Source organism: Stegodyphus dumicola, chromosome 5, assembly GCF_044657685.1.
Source record: "Stegodyphus dumicola isolate Sdum_Otavi_A_Nest chromosome 5, ASM4465768v1".
Taxonomy (NCBI): domain Eukaryota; kingdom Metazoa; phylum Arthropoda; class Arachnida; order Araneae; family Eresidae; genus Stegodyphus; species Stegodyphus dumicola.
The window spans coordinates 141,870,118-141,897,863 of record NC_140772.1 but is presented as its reverse complement, the minus strand read 5'-3'; the positions used below and the strand labels follow the sequence as shown (position 1 = coordinate 141,897,863).

The 27,746-nt window shown below is 32.4% G+C and overlaps 1 protein-coding gene across 2 annotated transcripts in view; it reads left to right on the top strand.

Annotated features, from left to right (window-relative positions):
- Nucleotides 1–404: 404 nt before the first annotated feature.
- Nucleotides 405–27,746, top strand: part of LOC118181300 (uncharacterized) — a 243,838-nt gene continuing 216,496 nt past the window's right edge. The window contains exon 1 of one of the 2 annotated variants that reach the window (XM_035350406.2): nt 405–614. Coding sequence is in view for 1 of the 2 variants with exons in the window: in XM_085817136.1 (XP_085673262.1) it covers nt 16,229–16,264 (36 nt within the window). In the remaining variant the exon portion in view is untranslated. Of the gene's footprint in view, nt 615–16,213; nt 16,265–27,746 lie in introns of those variants that run through there. The other variant, XM_085817136.1, reaches the window with a different exon arrangement.

The following is a 27,746-nucleotide window of genomic DNA, read 5'->3' as shown; positions in this document are numbered from 1 at the left end:
GACAATAGCACTTAACTTCTGTACTTCAAGGACCAATTTGAGTGTTGTCTTTTGGCTGCGGGCAGTACAGTATGTTACGTTTAGTAAATATTTAGGAATATATATGGAATAATAAATATCGGCTGTTTTAAAATCCTTGTGGTATAAAGTAAATATTCGTATTAAATAGATAAAAGGTACTCAAATCTGAAATTCAGTTAATAAAAATAAACTTTTTCAACTTAGTCGCGGGCCACAGAAATGATCTCATGGACCAGCCAGTATGAGAAAAGTGTGCGATGGTTGATAACTGTAAACATAAACAACAACAACATACGGATTGCATTAGTTATATGGTCCCTATCGGAAGTTTTTTAAACATGGGAACACCTGTCCGGTGTTTTAACGCATGCGCAGAAATGAACCAAGTGAAGTATGGCGGCTGAGTTATAGAATGTTTGAAAGTTTTAAGAAAGTTGTTTACCTCCTCCGAACATATGCAATCCGGCGAACAGTTGTATCTGCTCTGCAAGACACCATGCTGAAGTGAATTACCTATTTTATATGCTCTGGAATTCTATAACATGTATGAATGTTGAACCAACTTTCGTTGCTGCTGAACTTAGTTTGTACAGGTAAGAAAGTCGTTAACCTTTAGAACCTTTATTACTCTGCTACACGTGATATTAGTACATGATTGACCGGAAGGAAAATAATTTAGATATTACTTTGTTACGCTTCTAATTTCACTTTGCATACAGTTGTTATCTGTTAATACTTAAGCAGACCAATCAGTAGCTTTGTATGCAGCAAAAATTGTTGTGGTTTTTTATTAAAGGGCAGCATGTACTTGTAACTTCCGCTGCTGATCTGCTTCTGCATAATTTGAATAATAAGCTTTAAGCCAAGTATATTTTGTAATCGACCCGCTGTTGATGTATGATTAGTTTTTCCATATCAATTGTAAATTCTAATAACTCCTGACAATTCATTTCTGATCCGATTTTAGTTACATCGGTTTGTTTTACATTGCTGATCTTATTTACAGTTTATTTGTTGCTGATTTTAAATTTACACCAGGTGTTTATAGTATTATTGCAGAACACATGTATGTAAATTATTTTTACTTATATAACTTGCAGTGTAGAAATAAAATGATTTTTTTATGGTGTTGTATGGTGTGGAATCAAATATAAGTAAACTGAATTTTTTTTTAATGAGTTGAAATATGATTGTCCGTAATTTCCTTACATTACATTTACATTCCTTACATTTACTGCTTGTCTAAAATTTAATTCGTATTCCCTATTTCTGTCTTGCATATTTTGTTGTTGTCAGATTGATTAAATTGATCATTACTTCATCATAAAATATTTCTTAAAATTTATGTAAAATGCATGGTATATTGTGCTGCATTTTGTAAATATTTATCATTTGTTTAATGTAAGTTGCTAATAAACTAAATTATGACTACGTGTACGATTAAATGTACCATGTCATATAATATAAAATAATTTTAAATATTAATTGTATTTGTGTTGGGAAAATAGCCTTTAGATTTTGACATAACTAATTCAAATACAGTAGTTTAGTATACCATGTTAAATTAGTGCTATAATGCATGTTTGATATTTAATTAATTTGGAAGTCAGTTTTGTGTGATGAATAATTTCAGTTTGACTAGCAGATAAAATGTTCTAAAAATGCTGATTGCCTTTGTTGGACCAAAAAGTAATTTTATCAGATTTTTAATACATTTATATATTGTCCATAAACTTGAATATGATGATTTTTTTCTTATTGCTGAAGTCACTCAAAACCTTTAAATGACTTTCAAAAGTGCTGAAATTTTTGTGAGGCTGTTAACTATACTGCTGTCTAGATTGCTACATTATATATATCACTCTATATATACATAGTAGAAGCTAAGTGGTTAAAAAAATCAAAGACTAGGAATTAAATTCCAGATGAATGGGCTGGCATTTGATTGTTATTTTGTGTTTTGTTCCATCTGTAATGTGAATACAACTAGGTTCCCATAGCTTGTATTCACATTACAGCTAAGTCAATCGCAAAGGCATTCTTCTATGTAGACAAATAGCTCTCTTGGGATTTGCCGTATTTCAATTTTGCTGCATGGTTCACATTTCTGATGAATGTATAAGTGATAAAAAATGTAATATAATCATATTTTTAAGAAAGAGCATTTTACATAAATGGAAAAATAATTTATATAAATGTAAAATTATTTTTTAATTTACAGTATTTGAAATGAAGTCCTTTTACTTGCATCCTAACATAATTGTTTTAAATGTGATAATATATCTCATTAAAATCATACCACTTCCCAATGTTATAATAGTGAAATGTTAAATAATCTGCAAAAAACTGATTAAAATTTTATCTGCTATGTATAGTGTTATAATTACATTGGGTACTTGCGTATTAACGGCACCACAGCCTTGCAGATGATAGCACAATTTATTCTGACAGTTGGAAAGGTTACAAAAAAAAAAAAAAAAAAAAAAAAAAAAGTATTCCTACATGCTAAAGTTAATCATAAATACAATTTTATTGATCCTGATACAGGAGTTCATACACAAACAGTTGAGAGAATGTGGGGCAGAGCTAAATGGAGAAACAAGAGCCATAGGGGGACAGCGAGACATCTTTTAGAATCTTATTTAGCAGAGTTCATATGGCAACAACATCAGGTCAAAGAAAATAGGTACTGTTTTGAATCTATGTTAAACTCTATATCGGCCCATTTTCCACCGAAATCTGATTGACTACTTTGATTTTAAATAAAGTGTTTTGATTTTTGAAAGTGTTTTAATTTCAAATAATTAATTTATGATTTGTCACAATTTTAGGTGTAGATTGGCGGCAATTAAAAACCGCCAAATCTGCAGCTGCGGTGACGTTAATATGTAAGCACCTTACATTGCTATATGTAATTGGAAGAAAATTTTTTCTGTTGTGGTCTCAGAATAATTCATCTAAGAAATGAGTTTGAAGATGGCCATCCATCATTGGTTAGATTATCTGAATATCAAAAAGCACACCAGGGCTAACTGCCTAAGGAGAGTTATGCTTTTGTGTAATACTTTAAGAGGAATTAGCATATATCTTACACATGGGGAAAACAAACCATGCAAGTTTATGTTTGCCTTGATCGAACTCAAGTCAAGCTTTCAGCATTCAGCAGTCTTAACCACCCTTTAGACATAAATAGAATTTCACTGTTTGTCACTGAAGACTGTTACTTTATCTGCAGAAGCTATTTAACATTTTTCTCTGAACAGAATAAGGTAAAAATATATTTAAGGGTGCCCTTTGGCAAAAATTGGTGATTTTTGGCGATTGGTCAGCAAGGCACAATTTCAAGGTGGTCAGTACACAAAACCAAAATAACAAGTCAAAGAATTGCACAAACTCGGTGTCCATGTATATATATCAATCTATTTTCACTTGAAAAAATATCAGGGAATTGCACCAACTCGACACTGTGTACTGACTTGACTTTGTCCACGTACACTTCGATCTATTTTCACTTAAAAATCAAAGGAGCATCCAATTCTACACTAGAGTCAAATAAAAATATATAATCTCAATAAACTGCATTTTAAATTAAACGATGAAATAACATAAAAAAGCAATATGCACTACTATCGCATCTATGCAAGCCAAACGAAAGATATATAATCTCAATAAACTGCATTTTAAATCAAATGATGAAATAACATAAAAAAGCACTATGCACTACTATCACATATATGTACTACACAAAGGAAATATCCACTTATCTTGTTTAGAAATTTCTGTGACACTAAAAATTCCTTAACAGCTTTCAAAAACTTTTCTCAAACCATGTTGCCTTTGTAACGGAGCACTTTATATGGTGAGGATTTGAACCTTTCTTCAAACCCATTCAAAGCCATCTGAACGATCTTTACGTTTCTTAATTCTAGGCAAAAGAAAAGCCAACAATAGCTTCAGAGTTTTATCCCTAAGATGTTAGCAGCACTGGTGTTAGAACTGGTACTTGTTGTACTATATAGTGAAATTTAGGGCAGCAAAATTTTTAGAATTTAAGAGGTATTTGGTGAAAGAATATCTGGAGAGATTGCATTGAAAGTGCAGTACTAGCCTAGAATATTAGGTAGTTTGGAGTAACAATTTCATAGTACAGTTGCATGAGAGAATATATATTTTTTTAAAAGTTATATATGTGCTTAATGAGCAAAGGAAAAGAATTAAGTAGAAAAATTTCAGTGGATTGAGTGGTCTTAACCACCCTTTAAACATAAATAGAATTTCACTGTTTGTCACTGAAGACTGTTACTTTATCTGCAGAAGCTATTTAACATTTTTCTCTGAACAGAATAAGGTAAAAATATATTTAAGGGTGCCGTTTGGCAAAAATTGGTGATTTTTGGCGATTGGTCAGCAAGGCACAATTTCAAGGTGGTCAGTACACAAAACCAAAATAACAAGTCAAAGAATTGCACAAACTCGGTGTCCATGTATATATATCAATCTATTTTCACTTGAAAAAATATCAGGGAATTGCACCAACTCGACACTGTGTACTGACTTGACTTTGTCCACGTACACTTCGATCTATTTTCACTTAAAAATCAAAGGAGCATCCAATTCTACACTAGAGTCAAATAAAAATATATAATCTCAATAAACTGCATTTTAAATTAAACGATGAAATAACATAAAAAAGCAATATGCACTACTATCGCATCTATGCAAGCCAAACGAAAGATATATAATCTCAATAAACTGCATTTTAAATCAAATGATGAAATAACATAAAAAAGCACTATGCACTACTATCACATATATGTACTACACAAAGGAAATATCCACTTATCTTGTTTAGAAATTTCTGTGACACTAAAAATTCCTTAACAGCTTTCAAAAACTTTTCTCAAACCATGTTGCCTTTGTAACGGAGCACTTTATATGGTGAGCATTTGAACCTTTCTTCAAACCCATTCAAAGCCATCTGAACGATCTTTACGTTTTTTAATTCTAGGCAAAAGAAAAGCCAACAATAGCTTCAGAGTTTTATCCCTAAGATGTTAGCAGCACTGGTGTTAAAACTGGTACTTGTTGTACTATATAGTGAAATTTAGGGCAGCAAAATTTTTAGAATTTAAGAGGTATTTGGTGAAAGAATATCTGGAGAGATTGCATTGAAAGTGCAGTACTAGCCTAGAATATTAGGTAGTTTGGAGTAACAATTTCATAGTACAGTTGCATGAGAGAATATATATTTTTTTAAAAGTTATATATGTGCTTAATGAGCAAAGGAAAAGAATTAAGTAGAAAAATTTCAGTGGATTGAGGTATTTGGTATTATATATTCTCTGATTGTGCTTCATCTCAACAAAGATCCATTTGCCTTTTTGAAATATTCATATTTAAGAATGCTGCATTCAAAGAAATCATATTTAAGATTTAACTGCTACTACTATTAATTACACTAGGAAACAGCAATTTCATTGTCTTAGATATGTCACTTGTTTTTTGACTAACTTTTTGCCTCTGAATAAAAAAAAAAAAAAAAAAAAACAACCTCAATTTCTTGTCTATCACTTCAACTTTTTAAACTTTTATTAATACGAAGACTATACATAGTTATTGCTAGTTAAATTTGTTCATACAAATAGTAATGTTTTTTTATGTATTTAATTAAGGTAAAAAGTTTTGCTTATGGCTTTTTCTGAAGTGTTTAACCTGTGGATATTCGCACAGCTAGTTATTCTTCAACAATAGTCAGCCATCATATGTACATTCAATCTATCTTGGTAGCATGCCTGTATGACTTTTAAATCTTGGTGGAATTGCTGACCCTGCTCATCACTTACTGCACCAAGACTTTTGGAAAGTTATCAAGATGGCTATATTAAAAATGCAATTGCAACCAAAATCATATTGCAACTAAGTATTTTGAAGCTCTCCAAAAGTTGCGGGATAATTATGCTGTAGTTCTGATGCTGTATTATGCTGTAGTTCATGCATTTCCAAGAAAATCTTTGACAATGTGAATGCCAAACAAGCATTTCTTTTAAAGTTTTGTGTTTGTCTGATGAAATGTTTATCTTTAACAAATCATCGGAATACCAATTGGAAATTTAGAACATGCTTCCTTCATCCATATTACATTTAATGGAAAAGGGCCTTTAATTTAAAATCATTACATCACTTCCACAAGTTTGCATTGACTACTATGCAGGTGGAGCAGTATTATTTTAATACTATTGATCTACATTCTACACATGAATTAAAACTGGCCAAAACAATAAGAATTAGGTTGTCAGATTAGGATACCTTATTTCAGTTATCATATGTCCAGTTCTGATAATCCAATATCTTTTGTAGATGGATTTTTTTTTTTTTTTTTTTTTTTTTTTTTGTTTGCTTCAAGAATGAGTGAAACATAGATGAGATGTTTACTCTGAAACACAGTTTGTGACAGTGTATACTACTTACTGCTATTCTGCTATGCGGTTATGAAATGAAATTGTGCACATTTTCTCTCTTTTTGAATCCTCTGTAGCTGATGTGTTACCATTAATTTTTGTGTGCAGAAAATATATTTTATTACTTGCTCTTTATTTTTTTTAATAACTAATGTATGCTTACAACATATTTTTGGCAGTTTGATTTTTGCCAGATTTGCTCAGTTTTGATTTTTGCCAGATTTTCACATCAACCATCTATTATACTCTATAATACAAAGTCACTTAAATCACGTGTCTTTAACATGTTTCTGCTGTATTTTGTTACAACTAAATCCTTTCCAGTAAGTTTTTGTCAAACTTGCTTTGTGTCAAAGTTTATTTCAGTTAGACTAGTGGATGTTCAGTTGTTATTGGGTATAACTAGCAATTTATATTTCAGTATACAGTATCAGTATATATATTCAGTATTCAGTTGAATTTATGTTCTAAAAGCTGTTAAATTTTCATGTATTTCACTTTATCTTTAATTATTTTTATTTATCAACATTAACAGTTTCTTGTGCATTATTGAGAAACATTTTGCATGTACTGTAGCTATTTAGTCAGATTTTAGCTAGCAAAAAACAGAAAAATAAATTGGCATGGTATTCCATTTTCTGCTCCTCATTAAATTGCAAATTTTAAATCTCCAAAGTAGATTAAATTTCTTTGAGCCTTATTTAATGTCAAGAATGCATGGACTGTGCAGAAATGGAGAATTAGTAGTCGTTTTATTAATTATATCTCTATAAAGAAACATTCCACAGATTTGCAGTTAAATAAGTTCTTAGCGTCTTTTACACTTGATATAATTACTAGCCACTCACAACTATAATTCAAAATTTGGTATTATTCTGTTACCAATAATTATGTTTTTATCAATCTGTTGAATTGACTTGCAAAATGTAAGGGAAAAATTTCTTTTGTAAACTTTATTTGTAGCACCTTAAGTAATACCACCACTTTTGCTTTTCAAAAATTCATAGCATTTAGCATTTAAAATCAGCTCATTGATATTATCTATCCAATCATCAAAAGACTCAATAATAAACTACGTCAAATTGTCTTTTTAGATTTGACTAATATGTTTGTTCAAGTGAGATAATGCAGTCTTATCTATTAAATGATTCCTTTTAGGTTACCTTCCTAATTACCCTTGTGCACTGTTTCCTTTCTGATTTCATATGCAGTATTGTTGTCATAGTGAGTTATAAAGAATCTAAAAACTGATGCATGCTAATGCCTGTTTATGTTGTACAGTGGCCAGAATCTGTTTTAAAAGACTTTTTATAATTTCATTTGAACATGAACTTATTAAAATCTGCAGAACAGTAAATTATTTGATTTTTTATAACCTTTTGCTGCACAGTTAAAATACCTGTTGTAAAATATATATAGTAAGAGTATGGCTTAGAATTTAATGTAGATTGTTATTGTACGAAAGTAACTTTGCAGTAGCGATGTGATTACTTTTATAGGCATACACGCACACCAGGTAGGAAGAAATATCCGTTGTTTTTTGTTAAAGTCATACCACACATTTTGGCGTATTTCCCCACGCCTTTGGTTTGATACTAGACAGAACGGAACAATAGGAACTAGCAACGTTTTTTTAACTCCTTTCCGTGCTTTAACGAGTCTGACTCGTGATGAAGATTTTGTCCCAAACATAAACATCACGAGCCAGGCTGTGAAAAGAAAGCTGGGCCAAACATAAACATCACGAGCCGGGGTCGTGAACATTAATATCGTAATTTCACGGTCGTAATCGAACGTTAGTTCCTGTCAGTACACCACAAGAGCTAGTCACGATCCTTTATTTTATAAATTATATAATATTTATTAAAATTGTATATTAAAGATATAATATATTTATACTATCTGCAAAAGACAAAAGGATTAAAGTTTACTTCCACTAAGGATTAAAGTGTTATTACTAAAGGATTAAAGTGTTGAAACTAATAACAGTTTCAAAATTATATTTCATAAATACTTGAAGTGTTGTTACTAAAGCATTAAAGAGTTGAAACTGTTGTTTATTGCAAAATATAAAATATTTATAATAGCTGCGGAAGGATTAAAGTTTACTTTTACCCCAGCAGTATCATACAAAACTGACTATAACACAGGCATTTATGTTTCGGCTCGTATTGTGTCTGTTGTCAAGCATCAGTCTGGCTTGTTTACCATGCGTTGACCCATAACTCTTGGGCCCAAGTTCCGTCAAGGTAAATGGCACTGGAAAGGGTTAATTTCCCACAACAAAATCCTTCAAAAACTCAAAGTGAGGGGAAAATATAGCTAATGTTCATTCTTTTTGTGAATAATTTTTCATTACCTTCCACAATTTTGTTATGTTTACGGATTTTAACATTAACTCCTGATATAATAAATAAATGAATCGTACGGCAGTAACAAAAGAAATGCACAATCCAAAAAGATCACCTTTTTCGAATACCGCTTTCCTTCCCGGTATGGATGAAGGTTGCACATTTTGATTTCATGAGGTGGTTATTCAAACATACTTTTCATTGTAAAGAATTTCTCTTTCATGAAGAAACAGGACAGCCACTTCCATCTCTAGGCAAATCCCAAGTCGTCCATGCGATATATATGTTACCGTGAAAGACCGAAATTGGAGAATGTCGACTTTCACCGGAGAATATCAACATTCACCAAATACGTCGGTGAAAGACCGAATATTTCGCTACATTCTTGCATATTCGGACCCTCATTGGTGTATGTCGACAATCACAGATATGCTCTGGTGAAAGTCGAAAAGAGAGGTCATAAAGTTCCATAATAGTTTAAGTTGTTGCAATAAATAAGATTTGAATCACATAATTTAGTAAATTTTTTATTACTGTTATTTTATTTTCTCATTTAGAACGTACTGTATAATTAAGTAAGTTTTTAACTTCTATTATTTTCCTTTCTCATTTTGAATGTATTGTGTGTTTTAGGTTCTCATATTCTTAAGTTCTTATTTCAAGTCTCAAGTGGTTTATTCGCGACTGAATTACGGAGAAGAAAATATAATATTGTTATATGTTTAACATTCACCATTAGTACATGGTGAATGTCGACATTGACCGGTGTAAGTCAGAAATAAGAGTATTTGGAAAATATTTCGGACATTCAACAAGAGACTATGTGAATGTTGACATTCACCGGTGAAATTCGACATTCTTCAGATTTCGGTCTTTCACCGTAACATATATATATAAAAAAATTCTGACCGGTTAAATGAAAAACGTGGTTGTGCGAGATATTGTTTATGAAGAAATTATTGCCAAGAAAGAAGTGGCGACACACAGCGCCGAGGAAAAAAGCGGTTAGGTTGCATGGTTGTAATGGAAATGTGTCAAAAATTCATTGTTTGTATGAAGAAGCGCTGATTATAATAGTCACATCTAGTTGAACAATTTCACTTTAGGCCTACATTCAGTGTACTATTCACTGAATGGTATACCTAAAGAAACTCATATTGCTGTCATAAAAAACATTAACTTACTTCCCCACTCCCTTAAAATTTATTAAAAATATATGGAGCGTGTAAAATTTAAAGGGATCTTTTTTTCGTGTAAACACAGTACTGTTCTTGTGTGATGAATTATTGTGATAAATGGTAAAATTCAGCCTTTGTCATGACGTAAATTTCAGGTGAAAAGTTTGCATTTTGAGAGTAAATGTTAAGCAAATGATTTTTCACAGTATATAACAGGGGTGGCCAAGCTCCTTGATAGTCCGAGTCATTTTTCAAAATTTGAAAATTTTTGCGAGCCGCAATTAAATACGTATTAAAAAGGTATTAAAATTTTTTTTACAGAAATTATATTTATTGAAAACATATAAATAAAAGTACAGAATATGTGTATTGAATTTAAATATTAAAAATTAAACACATTTATTTTACTTCTCTTGATAATTCTTTGAAATTTGGTGACAGCACTTCTCAGTAATTCTTTGAGCTGCTGGTTAGTTAATACTGATCGGTGTTTAGATTTCACGAATTTTAAAGTGGAATAAAATATTCACGTAAGTAAGTTGTTCCGAATATTGGAATAATTCGAAAAGCCGCCTTTTTTAATTCAGGATACTACGATTCTGGCACAAATTTCCAAAATTCAGTAATCGGCGTCGATTTATATTTTAATTGTAGAGCTTGATCTTCTTGCATCTCTATTAATTCTAATTCTCCAGATGCTTTTTGGATCATAATTATATTGGAAATGGAAACCTCACCTTGAACTATGTTAATTTCAAATGGATTCAGAAAAAACTCAAGAAACGATGTGCGAAAATGAAATTTGTTACAACGGTGCACTTAGTCTTCCATATTTTGTTGTTTTTAATTTAAAAGACATTTTGAAGTACATATGGAACGATAATAATTTTTTAATATATAATAACACAAAAATGAAAAGGGAACTGGGGAACATTTATCGAGAGCCACAAGTAATCCTTCAAAGAGCCGCACGTGGCTCGTAAGCCGCAGTTTGGCCACGCTTGGTATATAATAATGCAGACATTTATAATCAGTAATGATTCTTCAGGGGAATTTCTCGAATAATTGGCCTATACAGTCGCCGAATACTAGTAGTTCGAGGGGAGATAAAACCGATTGGCTGCTTTATAACTTATCTACCATCGAACTTCCCTTAAAAACTCTCTGTAAAGTCATCTCTCCCATTAGGCAGATAGCCCTCGTGCGCTTTGCTGCATTCAAATAAGATAACCTAACCTTCTCAAATTATTTAGACCAGTTTGTGGAAAACAGCAAAGAAATATTAAAAGGTATTAACATTTCTGGTAGTAAAAACTGAAATTAAAGTTATTAAAAGTGGCAGAATAAGAAAACTAAAGAAATCAACTCCTCTAAGTTCGTGCATTGTCTTTTAAAGATAATGAAAATAGCAAAGCAATTCAATGTTCAAAATATCTGCCTGCGTAGAAACCTTATACAATACCTTATGCAAACTTTATATATATATGCGTAGAGACCTTGTTCTAAAACTCCTAAAAGTTTGTAAGTATGTCTATATATCAAACATTCAAGTATACTCTTTGGGTATTATTTCAGTATAATTTCAAAAATATTTGTAGGATCTACCAGGATTTTTTTTTGAACAATATGAAATTCTGATCATTATAATTGATCGGAAAACGCTAATTTTGTTTCAATATTTGGATACAGACGAAGTTGGTGATTATTCGGCATGAACATGACTGAACGGTGTTCAGATAACCAGAATGATGGATATAACCGAAAATCGACTATTAAAATAGACGCACTGAATAAATAATAGTCTTTCATTACAGATTAAACACAGTTATTGAACACTGAAATCCGACGGATATAATTTTCAAGTCTATAACCATAAAATTATTTCATTGGAAAACGAAGATAGGTAGTTCTGTTATGATACACATTGAAAATTAAAGAAAATGGTATAAAAGAAAGGTAACATATTGTGGTGGATATTAAAGAATATTAATGTTTGAAAACTAAATTAAAATCAGCAATAATACAATAATGGTAATAATTTTTGGTATAAATTAGCTTTTGAGAGTCAGTCAGTTAACGAGACTCTACTGTAATTATTAATATGTGATCTTTTAAACGCTGAGTGATTTTATTTATATTCTGAATAATAATTTTATTCTGATGTAAATAGCATATTTTAACAAAGTAGAGTTTACATTAATACAGTGGCTCAAAGTAAAAGTTGGATACATTTTAATCAAACAGTTTTCAGCATAGGAAGTAATTTAAATGAAATGTAAAATAGCTTTCATGAAACAACTTTCAAATACATATTGATTTGTCATAAACAAAAAAAGTTAGCTATCGCGAATTAATTTTTTTTTTTTTTTTAAATTGTAAAGAGTGAAAATTCATCTCAAAATTAAAATCAGACAGCTTATAGTTCTGTAATTTCTGTATTTAAAATGCAAAATTTCAAATTTTTCATGAGTTTCCTATGGTTAGTGCTGAGATCTGAATGAAATGCACCAAGATTTAAATTAGCGTGAAGTGTTCCTCTGGATCGAACAGTGCGTACTCGAACTTCCTTCCAGTTACTCGTTTGTTTCATACGAACGGGCTTGAGCAGTGTGTGTTCGAACTTTCTCCAGTCTTGCTTCCCGTTGCTCGTTTGTTTCTGAAGCTCGTGAACCTTTTTTCTTTCGTGCTTGAAATGTAGATCGAGCAATGGACTTTCGTTTTGGTGGCATAATTGATTTCACAGCGAAAGTAAGGCTTTGGGACGACTATTACAAATTCACTTTCAAAAAGCACGTGATGCATTTACAGGCATGTTAATGCGTGAAAACTTAAATATTTTTTACGCTTTGCTGAACGATAACACACTTTAAAATATTTTAATTTTGGTAGTGCCAGCAAATTCCTATTAAATAGACGAGTTTGTTTATTAAATTCGAGACAAATTAATATAATTGCGTTTTACCAAGTTTCAATACAATTTTTTTACATCGCCGAGCTTTTTGATTAAATTTGAAATATATGTACCTTACGCTTTGCAGAGTGGCAACGCAAATCTTTTAAATCGCTGAGTTTTTAATCAAAAGTTCGTTAATAACGTAAAATATATGTATATAAAGAGTCCGGACCCCATGGGTTAGTTTTTGAGAAATCTTAGTGGACAGTGACCTTCCTCTTGTTTTGAAAGTCGAGTGTGGCAAGTTTCATAAAGATCGCAATTAAATCCCCCCCCCTTTTTAATGGCATGGCGTTTTATTTATAGCCATTAGCCTTGCGCCACTACAAGGGCCGAAAGTGGTGGCCATTTCATTATGGAAGCACCTAATAGGTGGACACCGTTGCCTTCTATGAAGGAACGGTTAGTTACAACCATGCCTTCTCCGGGATTCGCCTCCAATTAAACTTTAGATTTGTATAAAAGACAAACAAACAAATAAACAAACAAACGGAGAAACAAACAAATAAACAAAAAAAAAAAAAAAAAAAAAAGAAACGAACAAACAAATAAACATGTTATATATATATATGTGTATGTAACATATAAGAAAATATGATGGCTGCGCTAAGAAACAATTGGAGACCCCAAAATTGGCTTTCTAGATTTTGTGTTCTCTTTGTGTTAATCTGTTCTCCCAAATTCCAGATTTTTGCATGAAATTCGAGCTCTTTCCATGTTACATAACTAAAAATGGAACTAAAATCCAAAATTACCAATCACAGATTAGCTGTACTTATGCACCTAATATATAGTGTAAATAGCTACTAAGTGCGTAGTCTCTCTCTCTTTTGTCTCATCGCCTGCCTGTTGACAGCGTGTGCCATTATTTAAAAAAGTATATCTAAAATTATGGGGCGCGTTTAGCATTCCTAATCTTCTACCGGTTATGAAGATATGTACTAAGAAATTCGTCATCCAGAAATAAATTATGTTCAACTATCAAGCTGGTCGTGCTTCTAAAATTCCATCGGATCATTCCACTATGACGCAATTTTCAATCATCTACGCAGCAGTAATTTCGGCCATGACTAGAACGTGATTTTTTTTTTATCTCCCGCCAAAAGTAAAACATTATATATATACATACATATGTAAATTTAAATTTAAACAAATGAAAATTTTAACATACATGTATATACGTAAAAAAGCAAATTTAAAGTTAAAATAATTAAAAAATGTGCAAACATATAAAAGATTTAATTTTTGAACTAATCTACAATATCATTTAAATTCAGATACCATAAGTAAATCAAATGCAAAAACAAACCATGAAAATAAATTCACCAATTTAGCAAATTAAAATTAATCTAAAAAAATTTTTTTTAAATGCATAAGTGAATGACTGTTGAGCAGGCAGGAGACAGACTTATCAAGGGGAAGTTGCCTCCAAACCTAACTCTCCAATCATTCAATTCGTGTTTCGTCATTCATGCAGGCAAGGGTAAATTCAATTCATTCTTATGAAACAATTTAAATTCAATACATACATATATATATATATATATATAATTTCCATTGGATTTGTATTATGAATTTATGCACAAAGGGCTGTTGCAAAGTCTTAAATGTAAGTGATCATGTATGGTCCAAGAACAAATCAAACCATTTTATATTAATTGCTATGAGGAAAATTGTTTCGGTTTCTGCATGACGTTTAGAAATGAATTAAATTCATGAACTGAGGTTTGACCGTAGTTATATAAAATAATAGGTTACAAAATTTGTGGATTGTCAGAACATGCTTACCTTAATGCAGTACAATAGCAACAAGAATTATTTATTTATATTTATGCTAAATAATCATATGAATTTTAAAATATGTTATCTTTAGCAAATTATTTGAAACATATCTTTTCTTTCTTCTCTCTCTCTCTCTCTTTTTTTTTAAACAAGTTTCTTGCTTTTAAAATGATATGACGTACGGCTATTACAGACATGAAGTTTGGGCATCCTTGCTATGCAATGTTGATCGTGTGCCGGTGTCGGTCCTGTGCCGATGTCAGTTCGCTGTCTTGTCGATGGTATGCTGATGTCGATTCAGCGCACTGTTGATCGTACGCCTATGATATCTCTGTGCAGTTGACAAATGTGCATTACCCATTGTTAGACATTTATCGAAGTTTTTTTGTTATTATATCGATCGCACGCCGATAACTTGTGTTAGCCGTATACCGATGTCGATTATACATCGTGTTGACGCTACACACTATTTATTGTATGAATGTAGTGTACGTGATCTTTCTTTCGGCTTTCTATCCCGATGTTCGAATCCCCAATTCTTGTTTCTGAACTTATTGTGGTCTTATTTCATTTATTATTGTGGTCTTTGCGCTTTATCATATCCTTTTACAAGCAACTACTCGTACCATATTGGTTTGACTTAGAGGCCTTGCATAAAAATTTTTGAAAGTGTTCTGAAAGGTAAAGGGCTTGCACATAAAACGCCTGATACGCTGAAAACATTCAGCAAGGAAGATAATAAATAATAGCTCAAATGCCATATGTTGGTGTTAAACAAAGTTAAATATATATTTTCCTTTAACATTAATGTTAACTGACAAATTTTCTTAATATACTTTTTAAATGTTTATTAGGGCAAACAATACGGATAAAGTTTTCTGAAGGACATTTTAAGGAAAGGGAAAAAAAATATTTTACATCAATATTTGGACCAACACGATAAATGTTTTTGTCAATTTCATATTTTTTCATTGTTTTATCTGGGTAAAGAAAGCTTCGGTACTATCGAAATAAAGAATATAAAGATAAATTAATGAAATCCTTTTAGGATCGTCCAGGGATTGATTTTTTTATGCGAAAATATAAAAACCATCCTTGGGCTTTACCGCTGAAAGCTTTAGGTTTTTACTATATATTTTATTAGTCTGTTAAAACTTTATTGTGTGATGGATGATTATAAGAAGATTGTTATACTTATTGCCCAACTTAATGCATCTAAAAGAAATACTAGTGAAGCATGACGTTACTTTAAGTTGCACTTTGTAGATAAAGCCTGTGTCGGTCTCCTTTTTCACTGACAACGAGCAGGAGCTGCAACCTCACCCTCCATATATATATTCTCCTTCAGACAACGCCTCTTCAACGGTTCGCGACGGCGACTAGAAATGGCTATCGTCCAATCTATGACACACTTGCCTGGCTGCATTAATCGCGGTTGCTAATGGATACTTCAAAATAGAGAACTTGCCTCCACGAAGAGACCTTATGCTATGGTCCGTTACATCTCTAGCTCTGCTTGAAGTAAGTTAGATGACATTACTTCTGTACTTTCATTTGTTCCAAATATAGATTCGCTAGAGTTCACCATCCATCCATAAAGAAAATTCTCAGGATTAAGTGTTTGCATCCATCCCATAATAGTTCATGAAATTAATATTTAATTTGAAAGCTTTTTCAAAATCCCGCTGTCAAATTAACGGTAAATTGTCTTGAAGGAATCCGTATTTTACATTAGTTATCATAGTTTAAATTAAGGAAATATCGATACAGTGTGTTCTTTTTCTATAATTTTTTCATTTCATTGTACTATTTAGATTCCCGTTCCTATTTATAGTTTTCTGGAAGTGGCAAGTTTTTCTACAGTCTTCTAATCCTTTCAAGATGTATGCATTCATGTATGTATATTGTGTATCTGAAGGAATTCATGCTTCTCTTAAAATATACGTTGCTATTATCTTACTAGGGAAGCTCTGCAAATGTACTTATAATATTATAGTTATTATATTCATTATGATATTGAGATTCGTTATTAAATATAAGCTTTTATGTCTGGTTACTCTTCCATTATTTTGTTATTTTGCTATCATGCTCGTTACTCTCAGCTGCAAAATAAGATTTCAATATATGAGTGTCCATTTAAAAATATAACGCTGATTTTTGTTGTTTGACTTCTAAAATTAATATTTGTTTGTCGTGTTATTGTATCATAATTATATGAGTGTTCGCTTTGCTATGTAGACAAAGGTGCTAAGAGAGTCTTAGCAGATTTATTATGACAAAATTAGATGTACAGTCTGAACGGCTTACATTAGAAGTGAATTATTAATTTAAGTAAAACATATGGAAATTCTGTGCCTAGACTCTATTCCTGTTTTTTTCCCATAGCACCCTGGGAAATGTAATCATTTAAGGTCTTGTGCAAAAACAGTGATTTCGCAAACATATAAGGCACAGCCGGCGCTAGACGTTTTGCCACACGGCGCAAACCCTGTGTCTTCTAAATTATCCCGCCCATTGCCTGCCTAAATTCTGAAAAATTTGCGGCCCCTAAATTCCACCGCGCCCCACAGTCGCACAGGTTGCATCGGCTCTAGCGCCTGCATCCATGTCGTAACCGTGATTTGGATCCCTGCTTAACTTCGTATGCAGTTAGTCTTCGTTGTACTTTATACTGTTTAGGGCTGCGCTTCCGCCGTATAAAAGATTTGTGTATATATTTAGCTTTTTTTCACTTTTATTCTTCTCTCGTCTCACCAGCGGCTGAGCGGTAAAGTCACTGAACATTGGTAGTTCCGACTTGGGTTCGATTCCAGGCGAATGGGCTGACTGCATAGCCGTTTTCGTCGTTTCCCTCATTTGTAAGTGTATACGAGCCCGTTTCTTTTAGAAAGTCCTTCACGAAGGCATTCCTTCCCGTAGGCAGATAGCCCTAGTGCGCTTTGCCATAATCTCAATAAACCAAACCAAACAAACCATTCTTCCCCTACTCCAAAAAGCAATTTTGTTCTTTTGCTAGATTATTTATAACTAGCAGAAGTACCCGATGCTAGTTTAGTTAGATTGAGAGTAATGTATCTAACAGCAGACAGAACGATACCGCTGTAATCCTCCTTTCATAACGATGCAAACAATACCATTCAAAGTCGTACATTTTTCAATCTGATCGGATATGGAAACCACATAAAAAAATTTCGATAGAAAAATAAACTAATTCTCTCTCATTATAAAAGAAACACTGGTACGCAGTTTTTAGTGATTTTCGTCTTTCTAATCAAATGGTCGTAAAGGCTCAAGTTCCATACAATATTTCACCTATATCCAATTTTAGTCGATTAAATGTGGCAAAAAATTGATCAGAAATCAATAACGCAAACAAACAAGCATTTTTCTTTGTATATGTACATGCTATTATTTCACTGTAAACCTTAGAAAATTTTTACTAACTAACTCTACGATTTGAAAGCGAGCAGTGGCAACACTTCTCGAAATAAAACAGATTTTTATCTCCATCGTGCGAGACTGTTGCCACTCGGAAAAATGAGGGCGAAAATTAGCGTTTTCAGAGTTTTTAATTGATATCTCTGATTTTAGCAATTTTGGGGGGGGGGAAGTCAACCTTTTCCAGGACTCGGAAAAGAAATGTAGAAAGTTTCGTGACGTTAACTATAGTAGTGACTGAGTTAATCGCGAGCAAACACACAAACACATACGCACACATTCTTCTTTCTATAACGGGCAAAGATATGCAAGTCATGCAAATATTTTACATTCAAATTCTTACTCTAGTGCATCATCTAGTGTAGTACATTCTAGTGTATCATCTGAAATTGCCTATATTTTTTCTGTTTAATTTTTTGCTCTAGTATTAATAATGCTAGAATAAGCTTTATTATTTTTGCTACAATATTAATGAAAAAGAAAAGCGTTGAAATTTCTTAAATTTTCTTTACAATTCATATATTTTAATTGACTTACCTGTGAATTTCCCATTTTCACACAATGGCATTATATCGCAAATTTGGCTTATACATAACATGTGGACTGTGCGAAATGGTTATTACTATTTTTTATGCTAATAATTCATAGTTTGTAAACCGAGGACGAATTAAAAACAATGTTGTTTCCAGGCAGCTAACCTAAGTTTATATTTAATCGCATTGAAAATACTGAGTTTATTTATTAGGAAGAGAAATATAAAATTTGAAATTGGGCCAATGTAAAATTTAAAATTAGGTGAAACAGCAACTTTACTTTGATAGAGATTTTTATTAAAACACTGCTGATTTCGAGGACCATCAGACACAGATCCGACCGAGCAAAAAATACTGCCTTAAGAATTTATTTGCTCCTGAAAAAAAATTTTTTTTCTTGGCTCCTGAAGGAGAGGGACCTGTGTCTGATCGACCGATATTTACACATGAATCTTCAACTTGCTTGTGAGTCAAGTATTGGACTTAAAACGAATTTAAGAGGCTAGAGTTTAAAAGTAAATGCTTTGCTGAATGAGTAAAACTAATAATGGAAGATTAGAGAGCATAATTAAAGAAAAAAGAAGTAATAAAGAATATGAAACCTTTTAGATTTTATATTACGACCAAAGGGGTGTTTTTTTAACGCTTTGTGTGTTATTTTTATTTATTAAATATCATATTCTTTGCACTTAACATAAAATTCAATTCAACAGCAATATCACAAAATATTTAAAACAACGTATCTTTAGAATTTCCGATACACAGTCTCGCGCGCTGGAGATAATTTTTTTTTTTTTTTTTCCTTTCCGTACAGTGTTGCCATTACTCGCTTTGAAATCGTTGAGTTTCTTAATCAAAAACTCATAAAATCTTTGCAAAATATGAAATAGATTATAAAACAAATTCCAAATTTGGGCTTCCAGATGCCCATACTCGAGTGGAGGGCTACGTTATTCAGAATTTGATGGCTGTAGGTATCGTTGTTTTATCACAATGCTAGAAACATACATACATTTAATGCAGATCCTTCATTATTTAATTTCTTTAAATATAATATAGGGCTCTAATATTTGGTGGCAACAATTTAAAAAGTGAGTCGCCGTTTATAGTGAATCAACGTAAAATGCCAAAACGAAATTAATAGCCCTTCTGGGCAAATTATCCCTTTGGGCTAAATAATGATAGATGTTATTTTGTTTCTTTATGATACTTTCATAGAAAAGTATGGAAATGCGTTTAACAAGTTTTTGTGTTTTATTTTTTGAGTATTTGTTAGGTTTTAAAATTAGTTTTAAAATAAAAGTTCATGTTGGTTTTCTGAAAAGCTGAATGTATTTGAAGAGAATACTACAAAAATTCTCTCTTCAGGGAGCTTTGCTAAAACATGCATTATTTTTGCAAAATATTTCTATACTTAGAGAGAGATATATATGCCAGATTCTATTTAAATATATAGTTTTTCTAAAAGAACTAAAGCTTAAATTAAATGTTGCCTACTTTTAATACGCAGTGACAACTATATTTATTCTTGTATTTTTACTTTTCACTAATTACCTCTGGAAAATCAAGAAGGAAAGATTACAATGTGCTCGTATTTACCAATTATGAGCGGAAGATTCGCATGAAGAACATAGCACAATAAAAGGCACATATGAAGAGACATGCTATTATTATTGCAATTATATATATTTCAATGAAGTTTGTTGAAGTCACAATTTAAGTTATAGGGTTCCTCACTTTGCAAAGGCTAAGTTGCTGTTGAACGTGAGGAATCTTAAGAACTAGTAAGCGAATAATCGCTTGAGTTCGTGCAAGAAGAAACAACAAGATGGAAGGGTAAATAACCCTTTATTATTCAGATAAGATTTAACAGAACTCCGTCTTGGAGTGTACAATAAAAGCCGACAGTTGGGCTTAAGAGGCTAAGAAGTAAACTGAAACTAATCTAAACTAAGAGATATAGCCGAAGCTATCAAGATTCTAACCGAGATGTCCCCTTAACGCTAATCGACTGCGAAGCTATCAAGGGCCTGAGTTCGGCCGAGCGTAATAACAGCTTTGAGAGAGAGTAGTCCAAAAAGGCAGACGCGCACAAATCAGAAACTCTGATTCTCTCTAACTCAGCAAGTAGCACTTCGCGGTTAAATGCCGCTCCTCCTCATCATGTATTCCCAAACTAGTTCTGGCCGGAAGTACTAAGTTGAAGTTAAGAATTTGACAGGAAAGGAATTTTAACTAGTTCTGGCCGGAAGTACTAAGTTGAAGTTAAGAATTTGACAGGAAAGGAATTTTAACTTAAAATTTAACTGTTAATAAAATTAACATAATCTTTACAAAGTTATACTCTGTGTACTTGCACAATATTGCTACGAAATGTACAGGCGCGGTAAGATGGCTTCTCTGCAAAGCAGTTTTAGGGTTGCCACATTTGGCGAGAAATCGCCCATTTGGCGACAAAATTGGCGATGTACCATGGACGGATGGAGAACCTTCTGGAATGAATTCTTACCGGTTTAGCCCAGAATGTTCTCGAACACAAGCCGAAAGCTATATAAACCCTGCTGGTCCCCAGTCAGTTAGTGTATGTCTGCTTCGTCTAGCAAGTTGATAGTCAGTCATTGAGCGAGTGTCTCGAAGTCTAGCGCCGAGTTGGTCGTCGAGTGCATCGTCGAGTTTTGTTTTAGACTGTGCTGAGTCGAGATTTATACTCTTGTGTATCGTCGAGTGCATCGCGTGAAGAGTCTCGAGAGTACGTGGAGTTCCGAGTTGGTAGCTGTACTCGGGTGCTTTGCAGTGAAGCTGTCTCCACCGTTATTGCCTGACAGTGTGAAGGCTGTGTCGCTGATTGTTTCAGCGTGTTTATAGTAGATTTTCGACGACTGTAAAAAGTGCTATTGGAGCTATTCTGATTGATATTGTCTAAGTAAAGTGTGTTTCGATACTTCATCAAGTGTCGTCGTTATTCACTCCAAATCTACGAACCCCGTACGAACGTGAAGGAAGAAAATAACGTAACAACTGGGGTCAGAAAAGAAAAACGGAACAATATGCTTTTCTGTGTTTGCACGCATTTTAGTTTTTGCCGTAAATCATAGCTTTTAAATCAAATTCTGAAAGCATTAGGAAAAATAACGCGAATGTGGAAAATATTTGAGTAAGTAATCATACATAATTCACAGATATCTCTCCTAAGAATCCTGTTCTAAATGTTCGAAATTATAATGAATAAGAATATTCTTGGTTTGGAAATTTTTCAGTAAATACGGCTTAATAGTTATTTAAAAAATGTTGTAAAACACTAATAATTTAAATAGCATTGTCAGTTTTTGTCAGAGAAGAAGAAGCTTTCCTTTTCACTGTACATCAGAGCAAAATTTTGCTTTTTTTGATTGAAGCATGAAAATTTGAAACTATTTTTTATACACTTTAAATTTATGATCTTGGATTCTTCCTCGCTTCAGTTTTAATATTTTTATCTTTTGTATTCTTTGATAATATAAATAAGAATAAAGTAAAACATGGCAGAACCACTAAGATCACAAAATTCACCCGATATGCCTAAATATTATTCGAGACTACACACATATTTCAAACATAAGGATAAGATACTTTAATGCTTGTCGAGAAAATTGTATGCAAGAAAAGACAAATATGGTAAAATATTTATTTCGTAATTGTTGGAAATAATAAGCAAAACAGTGGTGGCAAGTGTTTGATGCAGAAGTTACTTGTAGAAGTTGCGAACAGGTGAAGGATGGACGAGTGCTGTCAGTAGGGAGAATATTTGCTTAGGACTCTGATACAAACAATCACGATGCCGTGGCTTATTCATTACTAAAGGATTTTTAGGAACAGCTGCTGGACAAATTGTTCCTTTCCTTCTTTTAGAGCGTGGTTTAGAGTGCTTGTTTTCTAACATGGACTGCGAGTGATTATTCATAACTCAATAATATCTCATGCATGCTTAATGGGCGTGAAGTCCGGACGGCTTGCAATCCAGTCGATTCTTCGGATACCCTCACTTTCCAGGAAATACTTTACAGCTGTCTTGTGATTAGGCGTGGCATTATCATCCATAAATCACTGGTTGTTGACACCACGGAGCAGGCAAATATTGCATTCAATAGTCTCTTTATAATAGTGATCACGTGCCATTGTGCCTTTATTTATCACTTGTAGCTTAATGCGTCCATAAGTCATGTTTCCTTTAGCCAGATAGCCCTAGCTTGCATTTCCATAATCAAACCAGTCAAACCAAACCATAAATCATGATGCACACACAAATCATCACGCAAATATTTACATACCGATCGCTTTCTGCTATAGTTTCTTGCCTCTTTTGCGCCAGGTGAACTGATGTTTGGAATGAAATTGTATGTTAGGACTCATTGGATAGTAAGACATTGGTTCGCTGCTGCATCGTCCAGTTTCGGTGTATTCGTCGCCTTCTAAGGTGTTCTTTGGACAGTACCCTCAGACAATTGGTTTTCCAGCATATAACCCACCATACGCTCTATAACATAAAAAGCGACGCACCAAGGGATTTATCCGAATGGTACGAAAATCAGTAGACGCGCTGTATATGTATTTAAAATGAAATGCTAACAGTATCACAGAAATTGAATGTTTTATTCAAGAAAAACAACAACAAGAGCCCACCCCCCAAAAAAGTCAATAATGCGTTGGCTTATCTCTGGCCCTGATACGCCTCGTCAAATGACTTTCAATGTCTGTATCACTTTTCAAATCCCGTTTTGAATCTCCCTTGAAAAATACGCCCCTTTGGGCGTAATATAAAATCTGAAAGTTTATTTCATTTTATTTTACTTTTTTAATTCCTTGTACGAAGTAAAGGAAGTTTTGTAACCAAGAAAAATTCGGGGTTATCATATTTCAACGAAAATATCCATTTTGACCGCTATCGAATGCAATCTTACGATGTTTTTGCGTAACATCTCTGCGCAAAGACAGAATAAAGGACTTTTTTTTTTTTCCCCCTCCCCCAAACGTATTATAAAATTGATTCAAAATGGACTCAGAAAAGATTTTTTTTTGTGACGTCTGTACGTACGTGCGTATGTATTTATCTCCCATAACTCAAAAACGAGTAGCCTCAGAACACTGAAATTTCGTATATAGAACTGCTATAGCGTGCAGTTGTTACCCACCTTTTTGGTTACAATCAGCCGTTCCAGACATATGTAAATATATATATATATATATATATATAAAGAAATATAAAAATTATAATTAAAAAAAATTAAATCCGTCCTGCGCTTTAGCTGCAGGATTGAAGTGGAATAAACTTAAAGCATCTAAATTTATTATTAAGTTAGAATAAAAGCAAGGTAATTCCTCTATAATATAATAATTGCAACCGTTTATGAGAGGTTTAACACAATATCAAAAACAAATCCAATTAAAAAATGAATTCATAGTAGCACAAACTCAAATAAAAGTGCAAAAGGAAAAATATACAAATAAAAATTAATCTCCCTTCATTGAAAATCCAATTCAGAACTCATCAGGAAAAAATGAATTAAAGCTTCATAAAATTCGATTAATATGTTTCATTCTTCTGGTTCATTTGAGATAAAAAAACCGTAAAAAGATTTCATCAAATTTTTTTTAAAAGACTTTAAAATTCATATAAAGCCAAAAACTGGAATCTCAAATGTACCAGAATTTTCCCTACACATTTTCGAAACACTTGGGAAAAATAAATAAATAAATAAAGCGTAATATTGTGCCAAAATGACAATTAAAAAAACCATAGAACTTTACATTATGTGCGTAGAAATTAAAAAATAATAATAATAAATATTGGCCTAAAACCAATTATATGCTAATCCAAAAGCAAGTATAAATAAATAGCAAAACTGATAGTCATTTAAACAAAACTATAAAATTGGGAGGTCCCCGGTTATGCCAAACTAAACTTTTAATACCAAGAAAATGAAAAAACTGTATATAGAGATTTCTATAAATAAAAAAAGTCAAATCCGAGCCTTAAACAGCCAAAAACTGAAAACTTATTTCAAGAAATAATTGAAAAAAATTGAAAGACGCGAACTTACTGAAATCTTAACACGACCTTCTTTGCGTAATCTAACTGAATTCTAAAGATGACCAAACTGCGTTCTTGCTAAAGAAAGTAGAATTCAAACTGCTCTGGAGAAGTCGAAATTTTGTAGTTCTTGGTCAAAATATCCTACCTTGTTATACTTTGTGTGCGGGGTGTGAATGGTTGGGTGCGGTTTGTAAAAATTATTACCCACGAGTACGGGGTGATCGTCAATCCAAAATAGCGGCGTAAGAATCTTCTTACGCCGCTATTTTGGAAGCGCGAAAACAGAACTGGCTCAGATTTGCGGAAAAGGAAAAAAAGTATATGTTATAAAAGGTAACAGTCTTCTCGTAATCGGGGTACAATAAGGCTTAGAAACTAGAAACCCCATTTTCTTAGTAACTGCTAGATTTGCCAGTTATTAAATTAACTAAATAGTCTAAGGATAGTATATAAAAATAGTAAAAATAATTAAAAGAGGAGAAAAAAAAAAAAAATACAAGATCTTTGTACATATTTACATTAAATTTCTTATCGTATTCATCCAACTATTACCTCCGATTAAGATTATATAAGTAAAAAGTAAAAAAGAGTTTAAAAATCGAATGACCAAGCTAGTGAAATATAGCGCTTTTAGCCGCTGATTTTGAAAATTGAATATAATGAAGAAAGAAAGTTTGAAACTTAGTAAAAGTCGTTAAAAACATTTGTACTATCCTATCAATATTCATGAAACACTATGTAATATGAGTGATAAAGCAAATTTAAAAATATTAAAAAAAAAACCTATCCAAATACAGAAAAATTGAAAAACGTGTACAAAATATATTAATTTTAATCTTCTCTATTCAAAACTTCAATGGAAAAGTGCTTTAAGCCTTCAACGAAGTTGATTAACTAATCGATCTCTTAGAAAAAACTTAATCTTAACTTAATTATCTTAACCTAAAACTTAATAAGAAAACTTAATTTGGGCAGCTAGCTAAGAACGGCTTGTCTCATTTCTCGATGTTAAATTCAGTACCCTCAGTAAATGAAGAGAAGCTTAAGAATATGAAGATGGCTTGCAAAAACTGCATTTTGAGTTCGAACGCAGATTTCAAGATTTTAGTGCCATTCAAACAGAATTGGATAATTTTACCATGCCTTTCAACATAAATTGTGAAGAATTGCAGTTTGAATTAATTGAGTTGAAATCTAACAATCATTTCATGCAGTTTTTTTTTTTTTTTCTAAATATGCCAAAGTTAGAGTTTTATAAATCATTATCGAAAGTAAGTTTCCCAAATTTAATATCTCACGCCCAGAAAATCAGTGCTATGTTTGCTTCATCTTATATATGTGAACAAGTGTCTTCAACTATGAACCTTAGAAAGAATTTCAGAAATAGACTGACAGATAAGAATTTTCCCTTAAGATCAGTACATCTCACTTCGAAACTCAATATAAGGAACTTTTAAAAATGAAATCACAATTTCATTTTTAAATTAACATATTTAAATTAACATATCTCATTAACATATTTAAATTGTAATACTTGAATAGTGTTTTTAAAATTTTAGAAAAATGTATCTTGGCCCGCCAAACTTTTTGTTTTCGATTTTTGGCCCGCGACCGAAAAAGGTTTGCCCATCCCTGGCTTAAACTATAAAGAAAGAACAGTTACATAAGACGCAACTATCGACGAATTCAAACGAAAAGCACTGAGTTGCAATGAGGTTTTGTGCTTTCTTTAGTTCCTCAAAGGTGCAGCGCAAATCTTTACATCTCTCATTTCACCTTTATAATCAACGACAACTGGAGTAAGTGAGTGTTTAAGCCGAAATGTTTTTGTGTATAACTTCAACCGCCATTTTTCTTTTCCTTGTGTAAAATTCTCTAATTTTTATGTTTTAGTTTTTTGTTTGATTTCGTTCATTGCATTCTTAAGGAAATTCATAACAAAGCAGTATACTGGAATTCTGAAAGCTTAAAAAATAAATTAGTGTTAAGTTGCAACGGATGTTTTTGATTTGCTATTGAGCCTTTTACTGTGCTCTGATCTATTAAGTCATTTGGAAAACCTTTCAAACAAACGTATTTATGTATAACTTGTTATAATATTAAGTTTAATGCTTAAAACTGTTTCGTATCACTTTAAAACTAACAAATTGATTGGCGAGATGTAATTTCATTTTTATTTTGGTCCTTTGACACAGTTCGTTGCGTAGATATCAGCAAACAGCTTTTCATCAATGGATGTTTTGGGCGCATCAGGTGATTAATTTTGTTGAATACCTGAAGTGATACGTTTTAACTAATGTGTTTCGCATTTAATGTGCGTGTCCGATTCTTTTAAGTGATAACAATGATTAGACTATTGCCCATTAGTTAAAACTTTATGATAGGTAACCTATATATATATATATGTCTTAAAGCCAATGTTAACGGATAGTTGGTAATTGATTACTATTTTAGACAGTACTATGAAGTCTGCTAAAAAGACATAAAAAAAGTAATTTAGTAACCTGTGTTTAAAGAAAAAGAAGGCTTTGATTTGGTGCCTCACAAGCTTGAAAACAAACAGTGGTGTATTTCCCCCTGTTATACACTGCTCAAAACAATTAAAGGATATTGCGGTTTTAGGTGGATCTTGTGGCTGGGAAACTTTTTAGCTGATTGATACATGGTCGACAGACGTAGTAGGTTATATGAGAATAAATTACACATGTTTGGCAGAAAAAAACGCATTTTACTGCGCATTTGTGTACAAAAGGAAAAAGCACAATTTGTGCATATGAGAAAAAAAGAATAAGAAAAGGTGTTTTCTTCAAAGGAAATCATTTTCAGTAGGGGGTATGGTTTCCACGGACGGCCAGCAACGTTGAACACCTTTGAGGATGGAGTCAATGAGGCTATTAATCACAAGTTGGGGTATTCTGTTCCACTCTTTCAGAAGAGCTCTTTCCAGTTCTTGGAGAGTTTG